The 24,849-nt window shown below is 43.4% G+C and overlaps 1 protein-coding gene across 2 annotated transcripts; it reads right to left on the reverse strand.

The window, feature by feature from the left end:
• Positions 1-3,861: 3,861 nt before the first annotated feature.
• DPM1 (dolichyl-phosphate mannosyltransferase subunit 1, catalytic) lies at positions 3,862-24,585 on the reverse strand. Of its 2 annotated transcripts, XR_008200501.1 has the most exons (10): positions 24,415-24,585; positions 20,179-20,278; positions 16,097-16,130; positions 14,494-14,570; positions 14,388-14,413; positions 12,572-12,667; positions 9,411-9,479; positions 7,261-7,375; positions 5,941-6,151; positions 3,862-3,979 (listed from the first exon to the last, which is right to left on the reverse strand). XR_008200501.1 is itself a non-coding variant. In XM_052651034.1 (9 exons), the coding sequence occupies exons 1-9, from the start codon at positions 24,573-24,575 to the stop codon at positions 6,047-6,049; spliced, it is 783 nt and encodes a 260-aa protein (XP_052506994.1). In that variant the 5' UTR covers positions 24,576-24,585; the 3' UTR covers positions 5,818-6,046. The 2 variants fall into 2 exon arrangements, 1 of the variants encoding a protein (XP_052506994.1); XM_052651034.1 differs by lacking the exon at positions 3,862-3,979 and having other exon boundaries at positions 5,818-6,151.
• Between the last annotated feature and the right edge of the window lie 264 nt (positions 24,586-24,849).

The following is a 24,849-nucleotide window of genomic DNA, read 5'->3' on the forward strand; positions in this document are numbered from 1 at the left end:
CAACACACCCTAAGCAGGTGGGTGCTCACAGAAGACTGGTGTCAACACTTTTGCAAAGGCGGTTGGCTACTGGGAGAATGAATGGCAATTTCAAGTCCAAAGTTGCAAAGAAGGAAAATTTTAAGGTCAACTTGGTTGAGTTTAACAGTGTAGAACTCAACCTAGGCTTGACGTTTACCAACAAGGCTTTGCAAATCATGACACCCATCTACATGCTTATGAAAATTACTCCCCCACTAAAATCTAACATCCCTCAAGGATTTTGAACTCTCAAAGAGTTGAAAAGACATGGGGCCATGAAGAAGGAATGAAATCTACTCTGAGGCTTTGAACTTTTCCCTTTACCATCTGACCTTGGAAAGATATGGTGACACATTCAAAGCTTAAGGCGGAAGAATTCCAGAGAAGGGGGAATCTGTGTACCAAGGATGTGCCAAGGTGATTCGTTAAGAACAAAAGTGGATTGTCTAAGGGTCAACACTTTGAAAAAGTCAAAAGAGAAAACTTCTAAAGTGCAGGGTGGATTCTTTAAAAGAAATAAAATCACTGCTCTTGACTCACTTGATCCTTCACCATGTTGCTGTCAGCTCACCAACTAAGAGTGTCAGAGAGTCTTGCTGGGTCCATTTTCCCATGGTCTGTAGAAGGCGCTGTGAAGCACATCCTGTTCTAGCTCTGGGGCCCTTCCCCCCTCTGCAGCCTTACCCAGTGCAGGGAATGCGCCCCCTACTGACTCCAACACTCATCGCCTTTAGCCGACTTGGCTGCGGTGCATTTTGGGTGGGGGCTGGTATTTTCTTCATGGCCATAAACCAGAAGCAACAATGCAGATTTATAAAGAAACTCTATCAAGCTACCCTGCAGATTTTTTTTTTTCCATTTTGAAGGTTCAAGACATTGGCAAAAGTAGTATCAGGGAAAGGGCTTGGGTCTGTGGGGATGGACAGTATTAAAATGGCAAACACAGGAAACAGTTTGGTTCTTTTTCCCTCCTAAGCCTTTGTCTGAGAAATGGGGTTATTGCAAGAACTGTCCAGAGGAACGGAGGAATGCAAGAACATCAAGAAGACTTAGTGTGGTATGTGTGTGGCTGAAAAGAATATTAGGTCTTAGCGCCTGGACTGGGGAAGAAGAGGAAGAGAGGTAATCGCGCCTTTTCCAGCAGACAGGCATCCAGATTTGGGGGGAGGGGAGGGCAGGGAGGCAGTCCAGAGGAAGAGAAGATGTGAATAAATGGGTGCTCAAAGAACTATTCCCCATTCATTGCACTAAAAAAACAAAAAACCCAAACCAAACTCGCAGCTTTCTGGATTTCCATTTTTCACCATCTTACTGCAAAGTTGGGGCTCAGAATGCTCGCAAGAGGTCGTGCTGACCAGGCAGCTGCGACTGAGAAAAAGGGGTTGTGGAGGACTCCGGGGTCAGGATAGAAGGGAGCTGGCATGTTGGGGAGGAAGGACCGCACAGGGGAGGCAAAGACTTTCACTTCGTGCCCTCCATGCTCCCCACCCCCCCAACCTGTCCCCCCTCCCCCAGCTAAAGGTGGGGAGACCCAGCAGAAGGCTCGTCCCAGGGATGGGGGTGTGCGTGGGGGGCTCGTTTGGGGCGGGGGGGGGGGGGGGGGGCGGGAGAGAGGGATTGGTTCCAAGGATGGGAGCAGCTCGGTTCTCGCTGGGGGCGGGGTGGAGGGAGATGCCACTAGCGGCAAAAGCTCCGGCGGTCGGGGCGGCTGCCGGCCTCCGCGAGCTCGCGGGGCGGGGAAGAGGGGTCGGGCTGCAGGAGGAGGCGCCCGGACCCCGGAGCAGAGCCCGGGTAGCGGTCCGCGCCGGGGCGGGCGCTCCGTCGGCACCGGAGTGCGCAAAGGGAGCGCGTGCGGTCCCAACAACAATGCGCCGGCGGGGCCGGCGGGCGGGAGCCGCGCGGGCCGAGGGTCGGGGCGGCCGCGGGTCCGCGCGCGCGGCGGCCGCCGGGCTTACCTTGACTCGGCCTCGAGGCGCGCGCGGGGCCGGCGTGCTCGGGGGCCGGGCGGCGGCGGCGGCGGCGGGCGGATGGCGGCGGCACGGCGCTGGCGGCGGCGAGGGCGCGCCCGGGGCCTCGTCGCGCTCCGGCTCGGCGGCCTCGGTGGGCTCCGGCTCGCGCCGCGGCCGCGGCTGCTGCCGGGGGGCGCGGCGGGCGCAGCAGAGCGGCGGGCGGCGGCGGCGGCGCGAGCGGATCCCTCCAGTCCCCGCGCGGGCGGCGGCGGCGGCGGCAGCGTCGTCGAGCGGTGCAGACAAAGGAGGGGCGGAGGGAGGAGACGGAGGGTGTGGGAGAGGCGGCTTCACCGGCGCGGGCAGGCGGGCGGCGGCGGCGGCCGCGCTCCTCTCGCTCCTCAGCAGCGGGGACCGAGAGAGGGAGCTGTGTCTGAGGAGACGCCAAAATCCCCCTTAGCGCTGCCTGCGGGAAGGGGAGGGGGCACAAGATGGCGGCGGCCGGGGGGGGGGGGGGGGGGGGCGGGAGTTCAGTTCATGGATCCCGGCGGGCGGCGGAGGGGAGACCGGGCCGGCGGAGGCGGCGGCGGCAACGGGCGGGGGAGGGGGCTGATCCCGCGTCTCCCCTCGGCAGACAATACAAGCGCCTCGGAGCGACTCCCCGAACCTGCCCTAGCCAAAATGGCGGCCGAGAAAGAGCGGAAGTGACGTAAGCACCTCATTAGCATAAGAGGACTCATTGTCCAGCTAAGTAGGGGGGGGCAATGGGGGCCAATACCCCTTCCCCCCATGCCCCCCAAAGACAACTCTCACTTCCATGTGTGCCTGCACTTAACTTTTTCTGAGGGAGGGTAGTAGCATCAGCACCCCCATCCCCGCCTAAGGGAAATTATATAATCCCCACTGAGGGGGAGCTCTCGCGAGAACCAGAAGGATTTGCCATTGACCCACTAGGAGGCGCCGCGGATAATGGCCGCAGTGCGCTTCCATGGCCCTTGTGCACGGCGGGCGCCTTCCTCTGGTCACAGCGCCGACGGCGGAGGTACCAGCGGCGGGCCGAAGCACGCCCTGCACTCAGTCAGGTGGCCGTGCTGGGGATCCCTGCGCGGGCCCGGCTGGGCCTGGACTACATCTGGCGGGAGGGGCGTGTGGGCAGCCCCGCGGCTCCACGTGCTGGGAAGCCCGCGCTCCCGGGCTCCCGGGCTCAGGAGAAGGAGGCCCAGGACACCTGGCCGGCCATGCCCGACACTTCCTGCCTTAAAGGAGGCGTGAGGGCCTCGTGCTTCACACACCGACCTGAGGTGCAAACCAACTCATGGGTGCTTGACCCCTTGGGGGTGGGGTGGGCTATTCAGTGGACAGGCCTGCGTTTTACACAAGGCCAGCTGTTACCCGGGGACAGGGCATTCTTCCAAATCAGAGATGGGCTCGTCTCTTTGGCCTGAAGAAAACAAATGAGATCCCTAGTTTTTTGAGGCCACTGGACTAGTGAGCCAAGGATGAGAAATGATGTTGCCAGCGGGCCTCCATAAGATCCTTGAAAACCACAGAATAGTCCCAAAGACAGTCACTTTAAGTGCTCCCAGAATTTGGATAGCACAGGACGTAATGGAGGGCTTTGAAGAGTTAGGTCAACCCCAGCCAACACATCATCTCAACATTCTTGAACCCATCTTTTATAGTTGAGTGTCTATCATTGGCTAAACATACTGAACAATAAAGTCTATTGTGGAGAATTAACCAAACCCATTAAGATGTGCTCGGTACATCTTTATACTTACTTTGCTGTTTCTCTAAATTTCAAGTTAAGTTTCAAACAATAGGTAACATCCCCAAAGAAGCTGACTTAATTGAAAACAGTACAAATTATGGTTACATAGAGCTTACTGTCTAAGGCTTCAGTTAGCAGGTTTAACAAGCTGTTTCATCCAACTCAGTATTCCATTCATTTCTGAAATTGTGATAAAATATATCTTCAAAAGCCAAATCAGTACTTCAAGGGAAAACAATAGCTGGAAAAAGTTGTAGGAAAAAAGAAGGGGGGGGGGGGACACACTGAAAACAGTTTGATTTTAGAGACAAAGATGACGAATCTAATTACATGTTGCAGAAGACACTAGCAACAACTAATATGAAATAAGCAAAATAATTGTTAGTTTTTTTTAGATACAATACTTAGATTCATACAGAGATAATACCAATACAAAGGGAGAACATCTGGATTTCATCCTTGGCCCCATTTACGAAGTAAAAAGGGATGCTGGATTCACGTGTAAATGTTTAAATAGATTTTCCAGTGTTTAAGTCACTAGACTTAGTACAAAAATGCATCTGAATAGTCCAGATTTTTTTCTAATAACTTCCAAATGGTGAAAGTTTTCACTGCCCAAATACTTAACTGTAAATTCCAACAGTGATACTGTTGGAATGATTGTAGGAATAAGAATCAAAAGACTAAAAAAGGCAAACGGTACGTAACCTACGCCAGTGACATCTGAGAAGGCAATACTTTAGTAGTGAGTTCTCTGAGGTGGTTATTTAATCTCTGCTCCACATAGCTGACAATAAAGATTTAACTTTGGTTTTAGATGAAAAAGAAAGCATACAAAAAATTGTTTCTGTTAGCATAAAGCTAATTTTACATCAGTGATGATAAATTTTCTAGTTGTTATCAGTGATGAGAGAAGTCATTTCCCCAAGGAGAGGGGTCCATGGTGGGCTCTGCACAAAAGGGAGACAGAACAGTACTGGCCCTTATTAGAGCATATCCTATGAATTCAACCACAGGAACAGGTGATGTTCAAAATGACACCAAAGGTGGTATACCCTGGTATTCATTTCTGGTAAGATCTGTTGGGAATGCAAATGGAAAAATCAGATTTTAAATTGCTTTAGCAGCCAAATTAAACTAGGACAATGTAGTCAGAGAAATATTGTCCACTAAGTATGTTTATTTAGAGACGCCTCTCCCTTTTACTTGGAAAAGTTATCTTGATTTTAAGCTTATTTGCTCAAAGTATGTCTCACTCAAAATTTTAAAAGATACTGCATGATCTAAAAGCTATGTTATAATTGGAAACTGATCTTATTTGCAATACCTTCTTAAAATGGGTAAACAGAGTTATCTGTGCTGGCTTTACTGAACAACCTTTTAATTTGCAGAACAGTTTTCTCAAAAGAAGACATCTAGGGGATTCACTCATATTATGTATGCTTTGTTAAGGGTCCTGAAATAACATGAAAACAAATTATTTTGAGGGAAAAAACAGTTGTTTAAAAATTACTATAGGTGGTAATTCCCTGGCAGTTCAGTGGTTAGGACGTGGTGCTTTCACTGCCCGGGACTCCGGTTCAAGCCCTAGTTGGGGAAGTAGGATCCCACAGGCCTCAAGGCCTGGCCAAAAAATAAAAATTATTACAGCAGCTAGATTTGTGCCTTAATGTCGTCAATGGTTTTCTTTACTGAAAGACCTTTGTGCCCAGAAGAGAAAAAAACAACTAGGCAGTAAAATGCTGTTGCTTCCAATGCACGGTATGTATTTTAAACAGACTTGCTGCTCCGACAGGTGAAATGCTCTATCACGTCAACAGCTACAAAGACCAAACTCAAATTGTGCTCTAAATGTATTATCTGGTTTAAGAAATTTGGGGTGCACTTTAAAATAGCAGGAGAGGTATGTATTTTTCAGTTCATACAGAAATAGCCATATGTATATTTCATGAATATGATTAGCACTCATCTTACTTCTGACGTGTTATTAGGTATGAATCCAGTCTTTCTCAAAATCTTCCCCAGGTAAGAAATCCTGCATTTGTATACTTTAATGAAAGCAGCAGTATTTTTATGCAGAAATTCCATATACCTTTATTTATAGGTCTTAATACAACAAAATGTAAACGAAAACCGAGAACACTGCTCATTTTAATTTGACATATAAAATGGGACTTTCTCCAGAAAATAGACTTGCCTTACCTTGTGATTTATGTTCTAAGAGTACATTTTATAAAAATCAGCAACCAGGCTTTTTCCATGTTTACACTGAATTGCACAGGATTAAGTATAAATGAATAATTTTCTTTTATGTAGTAGCAAAAAGAGTCAGTAATCCTTTCAAGAAAGAGACTATTTCATTTCCTCCCAACTTGGATTCACCATAAACACGATCCACAAATGATATTGGAACCTAGTTAAAAAAATATACATTAAGTGAGTCTTCAAAAATATGAGAAAAGAAGTAAAGCATGCATACAACAGTTACTCATACAACAGAAACAAGATTGTTCCTCTGCTAGCAAGTCCTTCAAGGTAAGTGCAAATTATGGGATTCTTACAGTAACCACCTTCACCTCCAAGTCTTCAAAATTAAACATAACATGCATTTTATTATCTTAAAATAGGTCATATGAACCAAATCTACTCTTTTGAAAAGGCACTGATCCTGAATATTAAGTTGTTTACTCAAGCTTCAAGGAAAAATTATCCTCCAAAAGTAAAACAACCTGAATTTTTTCCAGTAGTCCATCAAGTTTAGTGTTAGTTGCTCAGTCCTGCCCGACTCTGCGGCCCATGGACTCTATCCCACCACACTCCTCTGTCCATGGGATTTCCCAGGCAGGAATCCTGGAGTGGGATGCCACCCCCTTCTCCACCATCAAGTTTAGCTGTCGCTATTTTAGCACTAAGCTAAAAATCTTACAACTTCCACAAGAGCAGTAGCATTCCAGTTAGCTATTTTCTTGCTCTGAACAAGAGTATTAAACTGCTCCTCCAATTCCTGCCCTTTTCATTTACTCATAGACTGTTGGGCAAAAGGGATTCACCATGCATTTTTTTAGGAAAAATTAATTAATTTTGGCCACATGGCATGTGGGATCTTAGTACCCCTACCAGGGATCAAACTTGGGCACCCTGCAATGGAAATGGGGAGTCTTAGCCACCGGACCACCAGGGAAGTCCCTCACCATTCACTTTTACCTTAAGTAGAGTGGCTGATGGCCAAGACAAGGGGAAAAGCAGAAGACAGACTCATCCCATAATGCTGAGTGGCCAGAAAAAAAGGCAAGGATGAACATACCAGTCACTTTAATTTATTTAAAAGGGAACACTGCCTTCTGTCAAGCTTTAGATCTTGGTATGTCAAATATATCAAGTTTAAAAGAATGTCAACTTTCACTCTTTTGCATGGACACCTGGAAGCCTTCCACATTTACTTAGTAGTTTATGAAAATTAACATTTTATTATAAAAAGTCTAAACTTTGTTTCTTTATGAGGAATTGACATTATTTACATACCTCACCAATAGTATAATTCAGCTGTCTTGCTCGAACAATCATCTCCATCTGGAAGACGTAGCCTTTAGAAATACATTTTCCTATTAATTTCTGTAAAACTTCTTTTCTGTATAACCTATAAGAAATTAAAATGTATATGAACACCTGGATAAATATACATGCCTACATGTACCCTGACCTTTCCAAAAGTTCACTGGTATTTATAAAAACTTAACTTTCATTGGCCATTTGTCTACAGAAAAGTTCTCACAGTTGATAAGTATCATACATTTGTCCTGAACTGGAAAGGCCATAAAAATATTTGGTAAATAATTTAGGACAATTGTAAAAATGAATTCTTAGTATTTAAAGAGTTATCTTCCTATCACACTATTAGAAATTATTAAAATATGGTGAAGTGAATCATGTGGAGCAAAACCACCCATTGTTTGTAGTTTCAAACTTTTTCTTGAAATTTACTTTTAAAGTCAAAAAGGAAGAAACTGTTTCAACTACTGGGACAACAGAGGTGATAGGTAACAAAGCATAATACAGACTCGAGGCAAGGAAGGAGCGACTGCCAGGTGTTTCCTCGAAGTGTCTGTGAAGTTTCTATTTCCTGAGATCTAAATTCCTGGGAGAAACTAAGTCCCTCTAGGTTGAGCCTGGTTAAGTTAGAGACAGGAAGTAGGGATCACAAGATTGAGGCAGTAATCAGCTCTCAATAACGGAGGTCACAGTCAATCAGTTACGATGGGTGAATGCACAGCCTAACTTTAGATGGACTGCAGGCCAAAGGCAAAGCTCATCAGGTTTCCAAGAGAGACAGGAGCGAGGAAAGCCTATGGGTGAACTCAATCTTCTTCACAGACTCTGTTTTCAGAGTCACTGTGGCGAAAAAACAATTCCCCCCTGAGCCTCAGTGTATACAAAGGCAGCAATTTCTACCTTTTTTTTTTTGTAGTTTTTGAGAAAGCTATGAGAGGAGGAGCTAGGGGATGAAGTAACTAGGGGAACTAGGTCCCAAAGCAAAGTCCCCATCTCCACAACCGATGAAGCTACCCTGGGTCTTCATTCAAAATCATGATAACACATGTGGGCTTCATATATTCATCTGCCTCAAAGTGTGGAACTGAAGGATGTATGTATGGGTCTGTAGCTATCTTTCATACACCAAACTGCTTTCAGAACAACTTACATCTTAACTCTAGAGAGGTTTAATTTTCATTATCTGACCTCTAATTTGTGACGGCTCCTCTCTTCACTTCTGCCTCTCTCTCACTGTCTCTGAACTGCTATCCAACAAACTTACAGCTGCATTAGAAGTACTCATTACCTTCAACAGCAGGCTCCTAATTTCTGTATCTGTATGTTTTAACAAGGGCTTCCCAGGTGGCACTAATGGGAAAGAACCAGCTTCCCAATGCAGGAGATGTGGGTTCGATCCCTGGGTCGGGAAGATCTCTGGAAGAGGGCATGGTAACCCACTCCAGTATTCTTGCCTAGAGAATCCCGTGGACAGAGGAGCCTGGTGGGCTATGTCCCATAGGGTCGCAAGGGGTCGGACATGACTGACGCGACTGAGCATGCACACGTGCGTTCTATCAAAGGTGAAAAGAATCAACATTTAATGGATAGAAGCATATACCAGCTAATACAATGTATTAACTAATGCATGGAGTCTGGACCTTAAAGCAGGTGAGGAGACATTTTAGTTTCAGAGATTAAAAAAAATTCTGGCAGTCATTTGGCATCGTCATACAAAGTAAACTACTGTATCAGGTCTAAAATTACAAAAACGCCAAGAAACAAGCAAAAACTTAAAAATCCCAAGGACCTAGCAGGAGGCTTTGCACCATTTAGACAAGAAGTTATGCTCTGACTGAGCAGTTAGTGGTCACCTCAGGCCCCTCAAGGGCTGAGCGGTGATGCTGACTTTAAGCACACCGACCTGTCATTCCTGCTCTTTAAAAAGTACAGTATTTTCCCTTAAGAAGATGTTTAGGCTTCATTAGCACCTCTAAGAACTTCAATCTGCCTTTTTTAGTGTTCCAGAACAAAAATGAGGTAGAAATGAAAAGGGTTTCTTTAAATAAGTCATTCTGAAGCAAGAGATTTAGGCAAGAAATTGTAAATAGTAGAAAATATACAGTTACAAGTTTTCACTGTACCTGAAACTTCCTGTTAAATCAGATGCTCCTGGTCGCAGCAAAATCTGAGTTATAAAATTGGCCACACGGCTGTCAAAGAAAAGGTTTTCTTTATAAAATAACAGTTTCTACACGAAAGAAATACAGCCAAGTGCAGAGTGCTAAAAATGCTATAGTAATTTCAAAAATGCAACAAAAATGTTAACTCTATGGAACAAAGCAAGGGTTTGTCAGTGAAAGGAGATCTGATAGTTCTCATTTTTCCAGAAAATAGGTATTTTGTATTCTTTGAATGTGACATGTGGAGATGACCTATAAAACAATCATTTTTCAAACACTAGGTAAGAATGGTAATAGATTTTTAACTCCACTCGCATATTTGCCAACAGTAATAATTTAGGATTACAAACATCTGTCAAGACAGCAAAAGTGATCTATCAGGGATTTCAAGCTTCTTTTTCAGATTCAAATCACCAAGGGAGGGCTTTTCCAACCTCAGTTTGCATTAAAATGGTATTTTTTATTAAAGGGTGAAGGTGGGAAAGGGTTTTGGCCATTTCTGGAAAACTGACCACAGGTTCCACTCTGAAACTGTCCACTCTGCTTGGGCTTCTGCAACCCAGACTGGGTGACTTAAACAACAGATACTCAATTCTCACAGTTCTGGAGGCTGAAAAGTCCAAGATGAAGGTGCTGTAAACTTGGTTCCTGGTGAGGATCCTATTCCTAGCCTCCAAATGGTGCCGCCTTGGTGTGTGCTCACATGGAGGGTGGAGGAGCTCAGGGTGGGGGTGAGGAAGCGCCAGGCTTTCCTGCTTTCTTCTTGAAAGGGCACTAATTCCACCAACAGTGCCCCACCCACATGCAGGACCTCATCTAAACCCACTTACCTCCCCCAAACCCCATTTCTGAACACCAACACTCCCAGGGCAAGGCACACAGGAATTCGGAAACATTCAGCCCATAACAATGACTTTAGGATCTATGCTTCAAGCACAACTAAGTATCAATCAACTATAAGGTATTACTGACAAACAGCTATTATTAACATTTCAAAAAGATGTAAAGTACACTTGGAAAAAATGACTTTGGTACTGCAGCTGTTTTAGTGTGCTCAGATTCAGAAAACTAGTTGTTCTGGAGGGAGGGAAGGTGGCAGGGAAGCAGCGTGGAAAAGAGTTTCTCTCCAAGGCCAGGGGCACCATCAAGGTGCTCCTCAGGAGAGCCTATTTCATATAAAATACATGGCTAGGGATATAGTTGGGATAATGGCTAACAAAAACATACTCCCCCCCTTCAATTTGCTTCTGGTCGTTACAAAAAAATTCCAAGACATAACTTATCCCACAAAATGAATCTGACCCAAGGAGTGTGAGAGTCTATGTATTTATGTGTGTGTGCCTGTGTATGTATATATCTATATATCTATTCAAGGTAATGCATTCTAAAATTGGGGTATTAACCAAAATGCTGCAAGTCCATGGGGTCCCGAAGAGTTGGACATGACTGAACAACAATCAAAATACAGCTGGAGTCACAGACTTGGGTTCAAATTCCGGTTCTGGCCCATAAAAATGAGACCTTGAGCAAGTGATACACAATCTTTCTCGCCAGTTTTTACTATAAAGTCAGTGAAGACATTAAGAAGTCATGATGATGGATACAACTCAATACAACTAAATGATCCAACCAAAAGTTATAGACTGTCTCTCACTGGGACTCCCTGACTTTAAATATTAGTTTTAATGACCAAATTCAGAGAGGCCTGAGTCAGGGATCTCACTGACTTGCTGGTCTCAACCGTGGCTGCACAACACAATCCTCTGGGAACCTGTGAAAACTACTGAGGCTTTCGCACCATCCCTGGAGATCCATTCAAATGGTCTCCAATGTGTGTATGCACAAGAAAGGCCGGGAGGATGAGTAGGGAGCAGGTGTATATAATTCTCTCCTACATGATTCTGATCCTCAGAAGGAACGAAAACTGCTCATTTATCTAACCCCTTCATTTCACTGAAGATTTTTTAAATTTTACAGTTAAGAGGCAAAACTGAACCTAACAGAATCTTTGATAGGAATGGAGTGACTGATAAAAAGTACTATTAGTAAGAATTTATACAAAGTTATGTTGTTACACAAAAAGCAATAAGCTAGGTAGATCGTTTAGAGATAGAAACACCTCTCTCCAACAACCTAGGTGAGATAGACTAAATGTGGTCAAAAATTCTTTGTGGGTCTCCCCATCAAGAGGGGGATTCTATTTCCCCATCCCTTGATTACGAGCTTGCTTTGACCAAAATTTAAAGTGGTGTTAGCCCCAGAGCTTAGCACTCGAGAGTGCTTGCAGCTGCAACTGTGGTACTTCTGGATGGTGCCCTTAGAAGGCCATGTAAAGCAGCTGATCCAGCTTTCCAGGTGAGCAGCTACACGCAGCAGAACTGAGGGGGGCCCGGTCAACAACCAGCGCCATATGTTAAACATATGAATGAGGCCATTTTTGGAGATACCAGCACAGCTCACCCTCAAGCCAAAGGAAACTACATGAATGAGCCCAGGTGAAGACGGCAGAGGAACCAGGGGCCAAACCAAAGAATTTAGAGAAATGATAAATTTGTTTTAAGTCATTAAGCTTTGGGATGGTCTGTTACACTGTAACAGAAAACTGAAACAGCTTGTTTTACTTCCATTTTATCATGAGGAAAATAAAGCTTAGAAAAGGCAAGATATGCAAGGGGACACAGGCAATTTAAATGACAGAGTCAGGAGTTTAGCCCAAGTCTGCCTCCAAAGCTGCACCACTTTGTTTCTTAGTAAAAGCTGAAACCATGGTGTATCTTAAATTATTAGAAAAATATATATTGAAAAGTTATTTAGTCCAAAAACAGATGAATAATTCACTTAAGAGCTGAAGGTTCACACAGAATAAATTTTGCTGAATTAGATACTTTCTATGAAAGGTTCAAAGGTTTATGCAGATTTTCCCCAAGTGAAAAGCATCCAAAATAAAATACTCTAACATAGGAAAAATTGTATGTAAGTAGCTACCTGGGAATATTTTTTGGAAGTCACAATCTGATTTCACAAACCCCACATGGTCATTTAATCCAAATACTTGTTAAAAACATATTTCTAATAGTTACACTAAAAAAGAAATCATAAGCATATATTCTAAATGTATATACCTGATTATTTTTCTTTTCAAATCCCAGCCATATACACCGCCATTTCCTCTGTAGCGAGTTCCAGAGACAATGTCAAAATTACCCTCCTTTTGCTTCCTGTAGAAAAAATAAATTCGGTGTCAATTTTAAAAAGCTGCTGAGCTTTCAACAAAATTGCTAAAAGAAAGCTCCTAAGTATTTTTAATTCTAACAGATATCACAAGACATTCCTGTCTGAAACGGCTGCAGTAACTCACACTTCTTCCAGCAACACTTGTGTCCATTTTCTACCATCTTATCTGTGCTGGAGGTATTGCTTCATAGGTTTTAATTTTGAAAAACTAATGGGTAGCAAACATGTAATGCATGGTTACTTCAGGCGCATTTCCCTGACTACATCCCAGGGTGAGGATCTCAGCTTCATCAGCCGTCTGGATTTCTCTACACAGGGCCTGACTGCATCTCTCACCCGTTTTCTAGCCCACTGGTTCCACTGCCTATCAGGTCAGAGGAGTTCTGGGGTAGTTTTGGTGATCTAAGCAGAGAAGGTATTTTTGAGATGACTTTACGCAGAGATCAAAGGAGAAGTAGTTGGCATTAAGGAGCTGTGACACAGCACTTCAGACAGTGGAGGGCAGAGGATGAGTTCAGATCGCAAGGCGGGGGCCACTTCACAGAGTGGTTTGAATGGCAAGTAAAGGAATGTGGATTCTCCATGTGTTCACAGGACCTCCTGGAAGTATTCTAAACAGGTGACATGATCTGACTCTGTTTTTCTATTTAGTTTACGTTCAGAACAGCTCCCAAGTTCTTTTTCTGAAAGGTGTCATGGTCTCTTGATTTTTCTAAAAATGTTTTTACATTACCTGTAAATAAACAGAATTTTGTACCCTTTACTGATATATGCTAAATTCTTATGTTACAACATCACTTAAAATTTCCGTGTTCAATGACATCTGGTATACCTACAGTCACTGGTGAGTCTACTGGAAATTAATTCAGCATCTCATCATTTGCTAAGAGTCTCATGGGGAAATCCACTGGTGGTTAGGACTCCCGCTTTCACTGCTGGGGGTCCAGGTTCAAGCCCTGGTCAGGGAACCAAGATCCCACAAGCTGTGGTGGGTCAGTGGCTAAGTCGTGTCCAATTCTTGTGACCCCACGGACGGGAGCCTGCCAGGCCCCTCTGTCCATGGGACTCTCCAAGCAAGAATACTGGAGTGGGTGGCCAAGCCATGCAGTGCAGCAACCAACAAACAGGTAGGACGCCTCTGATGTAGGGCTAGGTTGCCTTCTGCATGTTTAACTGGTTTCCTTCTATTTCTGTACTAACATTTTAGGAAGAAATGGATAGTGAATTTTATGACATACCCTTTAGCATCTATAGACTTAATCAGACTGCCTTCTTTGTTAATGTGATAGATGAATTATTTTGACAGATTCCTGATTTTGGCATTCATTCCTAAAATAAACCCCATCTATTCATAGGGTTTTACCCTTTTGATGCAGGGTTTAATTCCATTGAACAGGGAAGGTGTTTTTCATCTTTTTTCTACAGTATTTATAGAAATTAATGATGGTTTATAGAAATTTTCTATAGTGTTTATAGAATTAGGTAATAAAGGGATTATTTTTCAGTTAATCCTCTCAGGGCCCCTAAAATTCTTCCTTTAGTCTTATACCTATACTCACATGCCTCAAATCTATACACTGGTTTCATTTTTGATAGCAAACTTAAAGTAGCATGAGCATTTTAATGAATGAAAAATGAAGTAAAAAAATAAAAATAAGATAAACGACTTGAATCATAATTCTTTCAAACATTAGAAATACCTACCTAATGAATTCAGGAATAAATTTTGGCTGAAATTAAGAATAAACAGTAGGTCAGTAAAATAGGCTGAGACTATAATAAACAGCTAATAAAGAAACATACCACTCACATGGTGTGAGAGGTCAGCATCCATGATGATTATATAGTTGCCTGTGGCATGTTTCATCCCGTGAATATATGCAGTTCCTAAAAATGAAAACATCTGTATGCATTAAAGGAAGTCACCGGAAATGCTGAGGTCTACATTTAAACAGGGAAGAAACTGCTGAGCATCTCTGAGAAGCCATCAGTCCTCTAGAGCTGACACCGAACTGTCGTCTCACTTCAGTCCTGGGCACCACCTTGTGATGCCTGGACCCCCACCTAACCTGTCTCTCTGCTTCTGCTCTTCCCATCACCGCTGCCCCGCAAAAGCGACCCAGGGAGTGTCTTCCACACCTTAAGCCTGGTACACAAGAGCCCTGCATCTGGGACAAAGGTGCAGCTAGCGATCACTTAGCCGTGCTCACGCCCAAAAGCGCCTCAAGGACTTGGCAGGTAAGGGTGACTGGCCAGGAACAGGAGATGGGAATTCCTGCGTTTTCTATCCCCACTCCAACACAGCAGCTTATTAGCAAGGCTGAATTCTTCTGACTTCTGGTAAGAAGTGACTGACTATAGGTTTCTGGATTGCCACTGATTGGTTAATAATTCTTGGTGGCTTTCAGGGCAGTTTCAACATTACTTCAATCTTGAAGAACCTTCTGGATTCAGATATTCAGAACATTTGATCACGCCATGAAATCAATGATCTTCCGACAGCACTCCATTTCCAAGTACTGTGTTTCCTACATGCTCCCCCAATTTTTCAATAATAGCAACACTTTTCAACATAAAACAACTGTGACCGACAACAGAAATAAAGGCATTCAAGTTTTATCTCAGAACGAGACTGAATTCATTTGAGATTTTCTATAACCTCTTACATTGTAAAGCCAGAACAGCTTTCTTTAAAAAAAATAACTAAATGAATACCTTTTAAAAACGTTTTAACTTAAAGAAATGTTCAAGGACTTATAGCTAAGGCAGTGTGCTGGTCCAAATGTTTGCCCTTAGATCCCTTCTCTGTTCTAAATATATCGCAGGGTACTATATTTGTTCTCTTGTCAACTGATTTCCAAACAGCTTTGGGAAACACAGGAAGATGGGAGATTTCAAGCAGAAGGGGAAAAGTCCAACAGTCCTCCCCCTTACTCCACCTCTCAGCATGGACCAGATTCCCCCCACGGCTCCCACTTCCACCAGGTACCCCTGACTCTACCATTCTAGATCCTCTGGGCATGCGGCCTGGGTCCCCGGCTCTAAAAACACCAGCTCCTCCATCGCTGCTCCAGCCCTGGGGGAGCAGCAGTGACCTCCAGCAGCTACTAACCTCTGAGTACCCTCACTCTTCCATTTGGCTTCTCAGCAATTCCTGCACTGGTGTAACCAGATTCTCTATATTAAATTCCTCATATTGAAAGACTTACAATAGTTTCTGTTCTCCTAAGAGGGCCTTGGTTGACACAGGAAATTCAAGTTAAACCAGCTAAACGTCATTAAGATCATTAAAAATCGTCACAGGGGGGTCACTGTATTTTGGCCCTGTTCCAAACTGGGAAACTACACATGGGAAATCTTACCAAGTTAAGGAACAGGTATGGGCAGGGGCAGGGGTTAGAGGTTCTGCTTACCTAGTCCCAACTTTTTCTCCCGTGGCCTTAGAAGCTGTAAGGATAAGAAATGGCATTTTAACACAAATAATGGAAAATCTAATAAAAACTTTTTTTGAATAAGTGCTCACTCATTTTAACAGAAATACAGTTGCATTTATTAGAACTTAAAGCAGAATATGCCTAACATTTTTTTCCAAAATAAAAAATGCATTTAGTAACAGTTAAGTAATTTAAGAGCTTTTAAGGAAAAGTAACATTCCTTTACCCAACTCTCCCCCCTCCCCCCAGGCAAAATCTTAAACTCTAGCCCCCCTCCTCGGTGCTACCCACCAAAACACAATGTATTTTTTTTGTCTATTACTTATCATTTTAAGCAGTATCTATTGATCCCTTCCTAAGAAAACTGAGGATTTAACTCACTTATACCTTTTCGGAATATTTGATAACCACACCTGTTTTCTCAATTCCCTCTTTGATTTTAAATGTTGATATTCTATCAACTTATCTTGATTTTATGCTTCAGTCCAGTTCAGTTCAGTCGCGTCCAACTCTTTGCGACCCCATGAATCGCAGCACGCCAGGCCTCCCTGTCAATCACCAAATCCCAGAGTTCACTCAGACTCAACGTCCATCGAGTCTGTGATGCCATCCAGCCATCTCATCCTCAGTCATCCCCTTCTCCTCCTGCCCCCAATCCCTCCCAGCATCAGAGTCTTTTCCAATGAGTCAACTCTTCTCATGAGGTGGCCAAAGTACTGGAGTTTCAGCTTTAGCATCATTCCTTCTAAAGAAATCCCAGGGTTGATCTCCTTCAGAATGGACTGGTTGGATCTCCTTGCAGTCCAAGGGACTCTCAAGAGTCCTCTCCAACACCACAGTTCAAAAGCATCAATTCTTCGGCACTCAGCCTCACAGTCCAACTCTCACATCCATACATGACCACAGGAAAAACCATAGCCTTGACTAGACGGACCTTAGTCGGCAAAGTAATGTCTCTGCTTTTCAATATACTACCTAGGTTGGTCATAACTTTTCTTCCAAGAAGCAAATGTCTTTTAATTTCATGGCTGCACTCACCATCTGCAGTGATTTTGGAGCCCCCCAAAATAAAGTCTGACACTGTTTCCCCATCTATTTCCCATGAATTTATGCTTAGATGACCTTATCTCACTCTCTATTGGTCCACTCACATGATTTCAGGTTATATTCCTAAAAGATTTCCTTTCTCTCTCCTTATTGCTTGTCAATTAGTCTTTCTTCACGTTCTGGTCCACATATAAACCCTGACTTCTTTAGTTTTTTCCTTTTTTCTCTAAATTTCTGGAAAAGTAGAATGCCAGTGTTTGACACCAAGTTTCTGAGGTAAGGGTTGAAGACTCACCACTGAGCATTTCTTATCCACCCCGGCACTGGGCAGTTATGTAGGCAGACTGCCTCAGACTGCAAACCTCCAAACAAAGTATTTTCAATTTAATTCAAACAGGTTATACTTTTTAACTACACGCAAGCTGCTGTAGGTCCAAAGGAGGAACAAAGGCAGATAAAATACATTCCTACCTGATGAGCTCTTATATACAGGAGAACCAGACATTCAATCAATAATCTATGATAAGTACAACTCACTAAACAAAACCAAATCATGTGTCAGGTTTTATCTGATTCTGTGCTTGACGGTTACCGTCAAAATACTGACCTCATCTGGTATTTGCACTGAAAACTCAAATTCTTTACAGTTTATCTTAGGTTTTCTAGAACCCTGTGTTTTAGCTTAAAAAAACCCCCTCATTTTCAAAGAATAACTTTATTATTTGTAATTTTCAGACTTTCAAAAGTTTATATTAAATAGCTCCATCTTTTTTTCCCCCTGAAATATTACTTCCAGCCAATCTGAAAGGCTAGCTAACAAAGCATCTACGAATATTTTATCTGAGGTTTTGTAAGGTGGTTCCTAATTTTTTTTCAATTCCCCCCTCCCCCAACTGAATATACTTATGTGACTTAAAAAGCAAGCAAGTACTATCTTTGGCATAGCTTCTTATTGGTACTCACATACACACACACCCCCAGTAATTTTCTTAAATGACCTAAAAGTGATAAAATAATGAGTAGGCAATTTCCCTGGCACACACCGAAATCGTGACAGTAAATGCTATTTTTTCCCTCATCCTTTCAAATTTTATTAGATTGATGAGGAAAGTGGAATTCTTTGAAAACCATGTTGTTTTAGAATTTGAGGTCAATTCAGCAGGCACAATCAATCACATCTCAAGGTTGAGGTTCGAAGATAAAAGGATTCAAAACACTGTCAGGCTGATGTTTCCAGGTTAAATGGAAATACATAGTGAGAATATTCTATGCATTATGTGACTCAGTGCAGTTGGCCCAGAACCTATAAAAGAACTGAGGAACTGTTGGCCAAAAATATGAATCAACCATTATTGAAAGTCACTGCTAAAAGGATGAAAATCTAAGCTTTTATCTCCTCTGTAAGCTTGTACATCTGGAAATATTCAGAAAGGCCTGAGGTGTGACAGTTCTGTGAATCATGTCTGTGAGATGGAAGGAAGCTCTAGCACAGGATAGATTTACACTGTACATAAGCGTAACATATTTCCTGGAACTTTGCTGATGGTCCAATGGCTAGGACTCTGACCTTCCAATGCAGGGGGCCCAGGATCAATCCTTGGTCTGGGAACTAGAACCTGCATACCACAACTAAGACCTGTCACAGCCAAATAAATTTAAAAAAAGAGAAAGTAACACATTTCCTTTAAACTCTTCTCATTAACTAAGCTCTCTGATTGCACAGAAATTATTTCATTATTGGGATTAATCAAGAATATGGGGACTCAAGAGTCTACTTTGTATGATGCTTAATTGCTACTTCTTGAAATGCAAGTACCAATAAACGTTCTCCAAGAGACTTCTTTACGCCTATAGCAATGGGCTCTCTCTGGCACAAGGGGGTAATTTTGCTGGCAAAGGGACGTCTGACGATGCCCAGAGGTATTTCTGGTTGCTGCACTGCGGGGGCGGCTGCACTGCGGGGGCTGCTGCTGCTGCACCTTGTGGGTAGAGTCCAGGGCTGATGCTGAACATCCTGTAACATACAGCACAGTCCCTCACAGCAAAGACCCCTCAGGTCCTAAGGTCAGTAGCGGCAAGACTGAGAAATTCTCGTCTATGCAAATTACAAAATACTGTCTAAAATGTGTTTTCTAATTAAATCTGGATTTAACTGTTTTTGGCCCAAGAATTGGCTGAAGTAAACTAAAAAATCTACTCCAGCTTTCATAAAGCCAAACCATTGATCAAAAATAAAAATGCCCAAGTTACTCCCGTAGAACAGGCTTTAAGGTACAGTGAGAAAGTTTAAGACTCAGAAAGTCAGTCTACTTCACAAGACTATCCTACAGATAAAACTGCCAGGTTCTCTGAAACATCATGTTTCACATGAAAACAGTCAGTAACCTTTCCCAGCTACAAGCTTTTAGCTGCAGACCGTGTTCTCTACTGAAAGCACGAGAATGCCTAGAGAAAGTGAGCAAGAAGGATCCAGGTGCGCATGGCTAACTGCAACCTAGTTTTAGAACTTGCTGTTTAGTTGCTGAGTTGTGTCCAACTCTTTTGAGACCCCACGGACTGCAGCTCACGAGGCTCCTCTGTCCATGGGGTTTTCGAGACAAGAATACTCGAGTGGCTTGCCATTTTCTTCTCCAGGGGATCTTCCCAATGCAGGGATCAAACCCAAGTCTTCCTGCACTGGCAGGAGGATTCTTTACCACTGGGTCAGCAGGGAAGTCCCTTGTTCTATAATACTTCTGAATTCAGTATCATGCTTTAATTCTGCCCTTCAAGGAAACTGATTTGCAGAGTCAGACATAAAGAGTTCATCCAAAGGCCCACTGTTCTGTTGTAAATCTACCAATGACTCCACATACCAAAGGTATGTAAAACCTCAAGCACAATGAAAATGCATCTAAATCCCAAGCATATATAGAGCTCTTTGTCTTTTCAGTTTCTAGACAGATGGAGTCTAAGCACTATTTATCATCTTTCCCCCATATAAAGGTAACTGATATGATAGAAAAATGACTTACAATTCTGTCTGACCCATAAATCTTCTCCAACTGCTCAGCAATGTCCCTTGTTCCATCTGGGCTTCCATCATCTATGATTATAATTTCATAGTTGAAGCCACTAAAAAAAAAAAAAAAAAATTTGTATTGCTTGGAGACAATAGTCTGAAATGAAAAAACAATTTAAAAGTCACTAACACCTCCCTAATCTAAGTGGAAATTTATTGCCATGTTAATTACCAAGGAAAACTCCAATTATCAATTGAAATAAATGTCAAATATTCAGTATGTCACTTCCAAACTATGTAAGTGAAAGTCGCTCAGTCATGTCTGAGTCTTTGTGACCCCATGGACTATAGAGTCCATGGAATTCTCTAGGCCAGAATACTGCAATGGGTAGCCTTTCCCTTCTCCAGGGATTGAACCTAGGTCTCCCACATTGCAGGCAGATTCTTTACCAGCTGAACCAAAAGGGAAGCCCGCCAGGTCCCCAGGGCCAGCAAGAGCAGCTCTTAAGTACTGCTGGGCCCGGCTGCTGGGAAATGCTGCTATACAGTCCTGCTGCTGCTAAGTCGCTTCCGTCGTGTCCGACTCTGTGTGACCCCACAGGCAGCAGCCCACCAGGCTCCCGTCCCTGGGATTCTCCAGGCAAGAACACTGGAGTGGGTTGCCATTTCCTTCTCCAATGCATGAAAGTGAAGAGTGAAAGTGAAGTCGCTCAGTCCTGTCTGACTCCCAGAGACCCCATGGACTACAGCCTACCAGGCTCCTCCGTCCATGTGATTTTCCAGACAACAGTACTGGAGTGGGGTGCCACTGCCTTCTCCAATACAATCCTGAGATGTTAAAATTCTCACACATAAAACATATTCTTTCATTAAAAAAAACTGGTGATCATATATTTATATATGATAGGATATCATATGAAATTTTACTTATCCACTTGGGAAATTTTATTTCAAAAATACATTTAAAAGGTATCAAGTCAGCTGAGTAGCTCTGGATGATTATTCTTTTAAACTTAACCCCCAACAGATTTAAATAACATAATCAGGAATCTGATTTTATTTCACCCTTAAAAAAACCCCACTTGAGGATGGTGACAGTCTTTGATACCACTATTTCAAACAATTGTACCCATAACCCCACACTATCAAATAAAAACCACAGAACTACAAAAGATATCACTGCTTCTGAATTAAGGTCTTTCTATTGTTCAAGAGAGTTCCAGAAAAACATCTATTTCTGCTTTATTGACTATGCTAAAGCCTTTGACTGTGTGGATCACAATCAACTGTGGAAAATTCTGAAAGAGATGGGAATACCAGACCACCTGACCTGCCTCTTGAGAAACCTATATGCAGGTCAGGAAGCAACAGTTAGAACTGGACATGGAACAACAGACTGGTTCCAAATAGGAAAAGGAGTACGTCAAGGCTGTGTATTGTCACCCTGCTTATTTAACTTCTATGCAGAGCACATCATGAGAAATGCTAGGCTGGAAGAAGTACAAACTGGCATCAAGATTGCCGGGAGAAATACCAATAACCTCAGATATGCAGATGACACCACCCTTATGGCAGAAAGTGAAGAGGAGCTAAAAAGTCTCTTGATGAAAGAGAAAGAGGAGAGTGAAAAAGTTGGCTTAAAGCTCAACATTCAGGAAACAAAGATCATGGCATCTGGTCCCATCACTTCATGGGAAATGGATGGGGAAACAGTGGAAACAGTGTCAGACTTTATTTTTTTGCGCTTCAAAATCACTGCAGATGGTGACTTCAGCCATGAAATGAAAAGATGCTTACTCCTTGGAAGGAAAGTTATGACCAACCTAGACAGCATATTCAAAAGCAGAGACATTACTTTGCCAACAAAGGTCCGTCTAGTCAAGGCTATGGTTTTTCCTGTGGTCATGTATGGATGTGAGAGTTGGACTATGAAGCAAGCTGAGCGCTGAAGAATTGATGCTTTTGAACTGTGGTGTTGGAAAAGACTCTTGAGAGTCCCTTGGACTGCAAGGAGATCCAACCAGACCATTCTAGAGGAGATCAGTCCTGGGTGTTCTTTGGAAGGACTGATGCTAAAGCTGAAACTCCAGTACTTTGGCCACCTCATGTGAAGAGTTGACTCACTGGAAAAGACGCTGATGCTGGGAGGGATTGGGGGCAGGAGGAGAAGGGGATGACAGAGGATGAGATGGCTGAATGGCATCACTGACTCGATGGACATGTGTTTGAGTGAACTCCGGGATTTGGTGATGGACAGGGAGACCTGGCGTGCTGCGATTCATGGGGTTGCAAAGAGTCAGACACAACTGAGCGACTGAACTGAACTGACTGTTCTCATTAACTTCACGTGATAGTTTGCACTCAAAAAAGAAGTCAGCATAATACTTGGCTGTACCTGTGCTCACCATCACATCTTCCACCACCCCCTTTAAAGAAGACATTCTTTTTGCTAACTTTACTGGGAAACTTATGGGGAAAGAGCAAGTACAGATAAACTCCCATAACACAACATTATGTTTCCTCTGGTCCTGCTTTGAGAAACAAATGCACGGAAAACCACCAGAAAACACATTTCATTGTTATAATACTTTAAAAAAAAAAAAAAAAGAGTCAGCCACCAGCACACTTGGAAGAAAGCAAAACCCAGCTTATTTATTCTCTAACAGTAAAGATGACTTCAGTTCCCCACAGGGCACTAAATCTGGGCGTGTGCTTTACAAGTCAAAACAAGTTAAGATGTTGATTCTATTTGTGGTGCTGAGATACTTCATAAACCAGTGGAGTCATTCATAAGCAAAATTATTTCCCTCGACTTCAAAGCACCAAGACCACCTCAGGAAGAGGTAGCTTAAAGGAATCAAGCTGAGCGACTTTAGGTAATTTGCCACCTGAAAAGAAAATTGTTGTTCCCTATTAAACTCCTTCTCTGCCCAGAAATCACTAAAGATAAACTGCACTACATGAAAGAACAGAGCAAAGAAAACATCGTATAATCATGAAACAAGCCAGAACAAGATCAGCTACATGACATTTTCTCTCACTTGGAAAAGAGTTTGAGAAATAAAAATATAACTTAAAAAAAAAAGTTAAAAGCCATGAATAAAAACTTTGAAAAGCCATGAATGTGAAGATAATGATTCGATTCAAATAATTATAATCAAACAGCAGTGTTTTTCACTAATCAGCATTTCCCACAATGTAAGTTTAATAAAGCTGGCTGGTTCCTGAGGATAAAGGCCCCCTCTGATGAACGCTGCAGAATTCTAAGCCGGTACAATTTTTTTGGACAGCAATTCGGCATTAATTACCAATCTTAAGCACAACTGCGTCGACTCAGCAATTCCACCGCGAACACTTTACCTCGGGTATACTAGTAAAAGAAGGAATGTGTAAGGGGCACTTACTACAAATACGGCGTAGAGAGTCTCCGTTTTCATTTGTAAAACAAAAGTCAAAAGAGGAAAAACAAAAAAAGTCTGGAAATAACTCGTTCTCGATTGAGAAGACTCGGTTGGAAAAATAAAAGCTATATGATATTATCTAATTTTCAAAGCACTGTAATTTGAGAAGTTTGTATGTGCTGATACCTAAAGATCAGTCAAAGATTTATACATGATCCCCAAAACAAGGTAATTCGTACTAATACCAGGATTTTCTGAAGACAGAAAAAAAAAGTTTAAACATTTTCAAAGTCAACACCAACACCTCCCAGTTTTTTTTTTTTTTTAAACAATCACATCATACATCCACCTGCGTGTCTGCCCTTCTGCCTTCTCCAGAAGGGTTGCCCAGCCCAGCAGCAGCTCCCTAACCCACAGGGCCCAAACCTCCTGCTTACATAAGGCCTCGGAACGGGGGCGGGAGACAGCGGGCTCGCTCAGAGTCCCGGCTCCGGCCGCAGAGCCCGATCGTCTAGATAAGGGAGAAGCGAGGTCAGGTTTTCGGACCCGCAGGCATTAAAAAAGGTGGCCAGCCCTCCTAAGAAAAGGTGGGCAGAGGGCTGTCGGGGAATGTACAATAAATCAGTGCTTCAGAAAACTCAAGGGCGGGACTAAGAATCCGAGACACGAAGAGAAGCGCAGAGGAATCCGCCTCTGCTTTCCTCGCAGGGTGGCGTCCTCCCCAGGGTCTCCCGCGGGGGCCGAAGCGAGGCCAGGCAGGGCCGCCTCGCGCAGCCGCCAACGGCCGACACCCAGGCCCGGAAAGCCAGCTCATCTCATTCCTCGGGGAGGGCGGCCCGGCGCGCTACCTCTCGGAGAAGCTCTTCACCAGCAGCCACACGATGAACGGTAGGTTCTCGCGCTCGTTGTACGTGGGCAAAAGCACCGAATACTTGTCTTGCCGCGAGGCTCGCCCCTTCGGCTCCCGCCGAGACCTAGGAGAGCTACGACTCGCTTCCTCGGCAGCCATGGCGGAACTGCGCGACAGGCCGGAAGCGGAAATACGTCACGCGGAGCGGAAGGCGACGGGTTGGACTGGACCAAATCCCTAGAAGGGGGGTGGTCTATGTGGACGAGTTCTAGTCTTCCTAAGGTTCGCTTCGCGGTTCCTTTGGAAATAGTAAGAACTTGTGAATCTTTCAAACTGAGTCTGATGGTGGCGCAAGAAATGCAGATCTATTTATCACCTCTGCTCAAGCTCCATAAAGTTTTTGTTTTGGTTTACTCCGGCCTCGCGACGAAGA

This window comes from Budorcas taxicolor, chromosome 13, assembly GCF_023091745.1.
Source record: "Budorcas taxicolor isolate Tak-1 chromosome 13, Takin1.1, whole genome shotgun sequence".
In the NCBI taxonomy this organism is placed as follows: domain Eukaryota; kingdom Metazoa; phylum Chordata; class Mammalia; order Artiodactyla; family Bovidae; genus Budorcas; species Budorcas taxicolor.

Bases quoted from the DNA above. Each gene is read 5' to 3' on its own strand.
- DPM1 (XM_052651034.1), bottom strand. From the start codon at position 24,575: ATGGCTGCCGAGGAAGCGAGTCGTAGCTCTCCTAGGTCTCGGCGGGAG. The intron at 14,571-16,096 runs GTAAGCAGAACC...TTTCATTTTTAG, and splicing joins GGAGAAAAAGTTGGGACTAG to GAACTGCATATATTCACGGG. The intron at 6,152-7,260 runs GTATGTAAATAA...TTTTTTAACTAG, and splicing joins TGAATTATACTATTGGTGAG to GTTCCAATATCATTTGTGGA.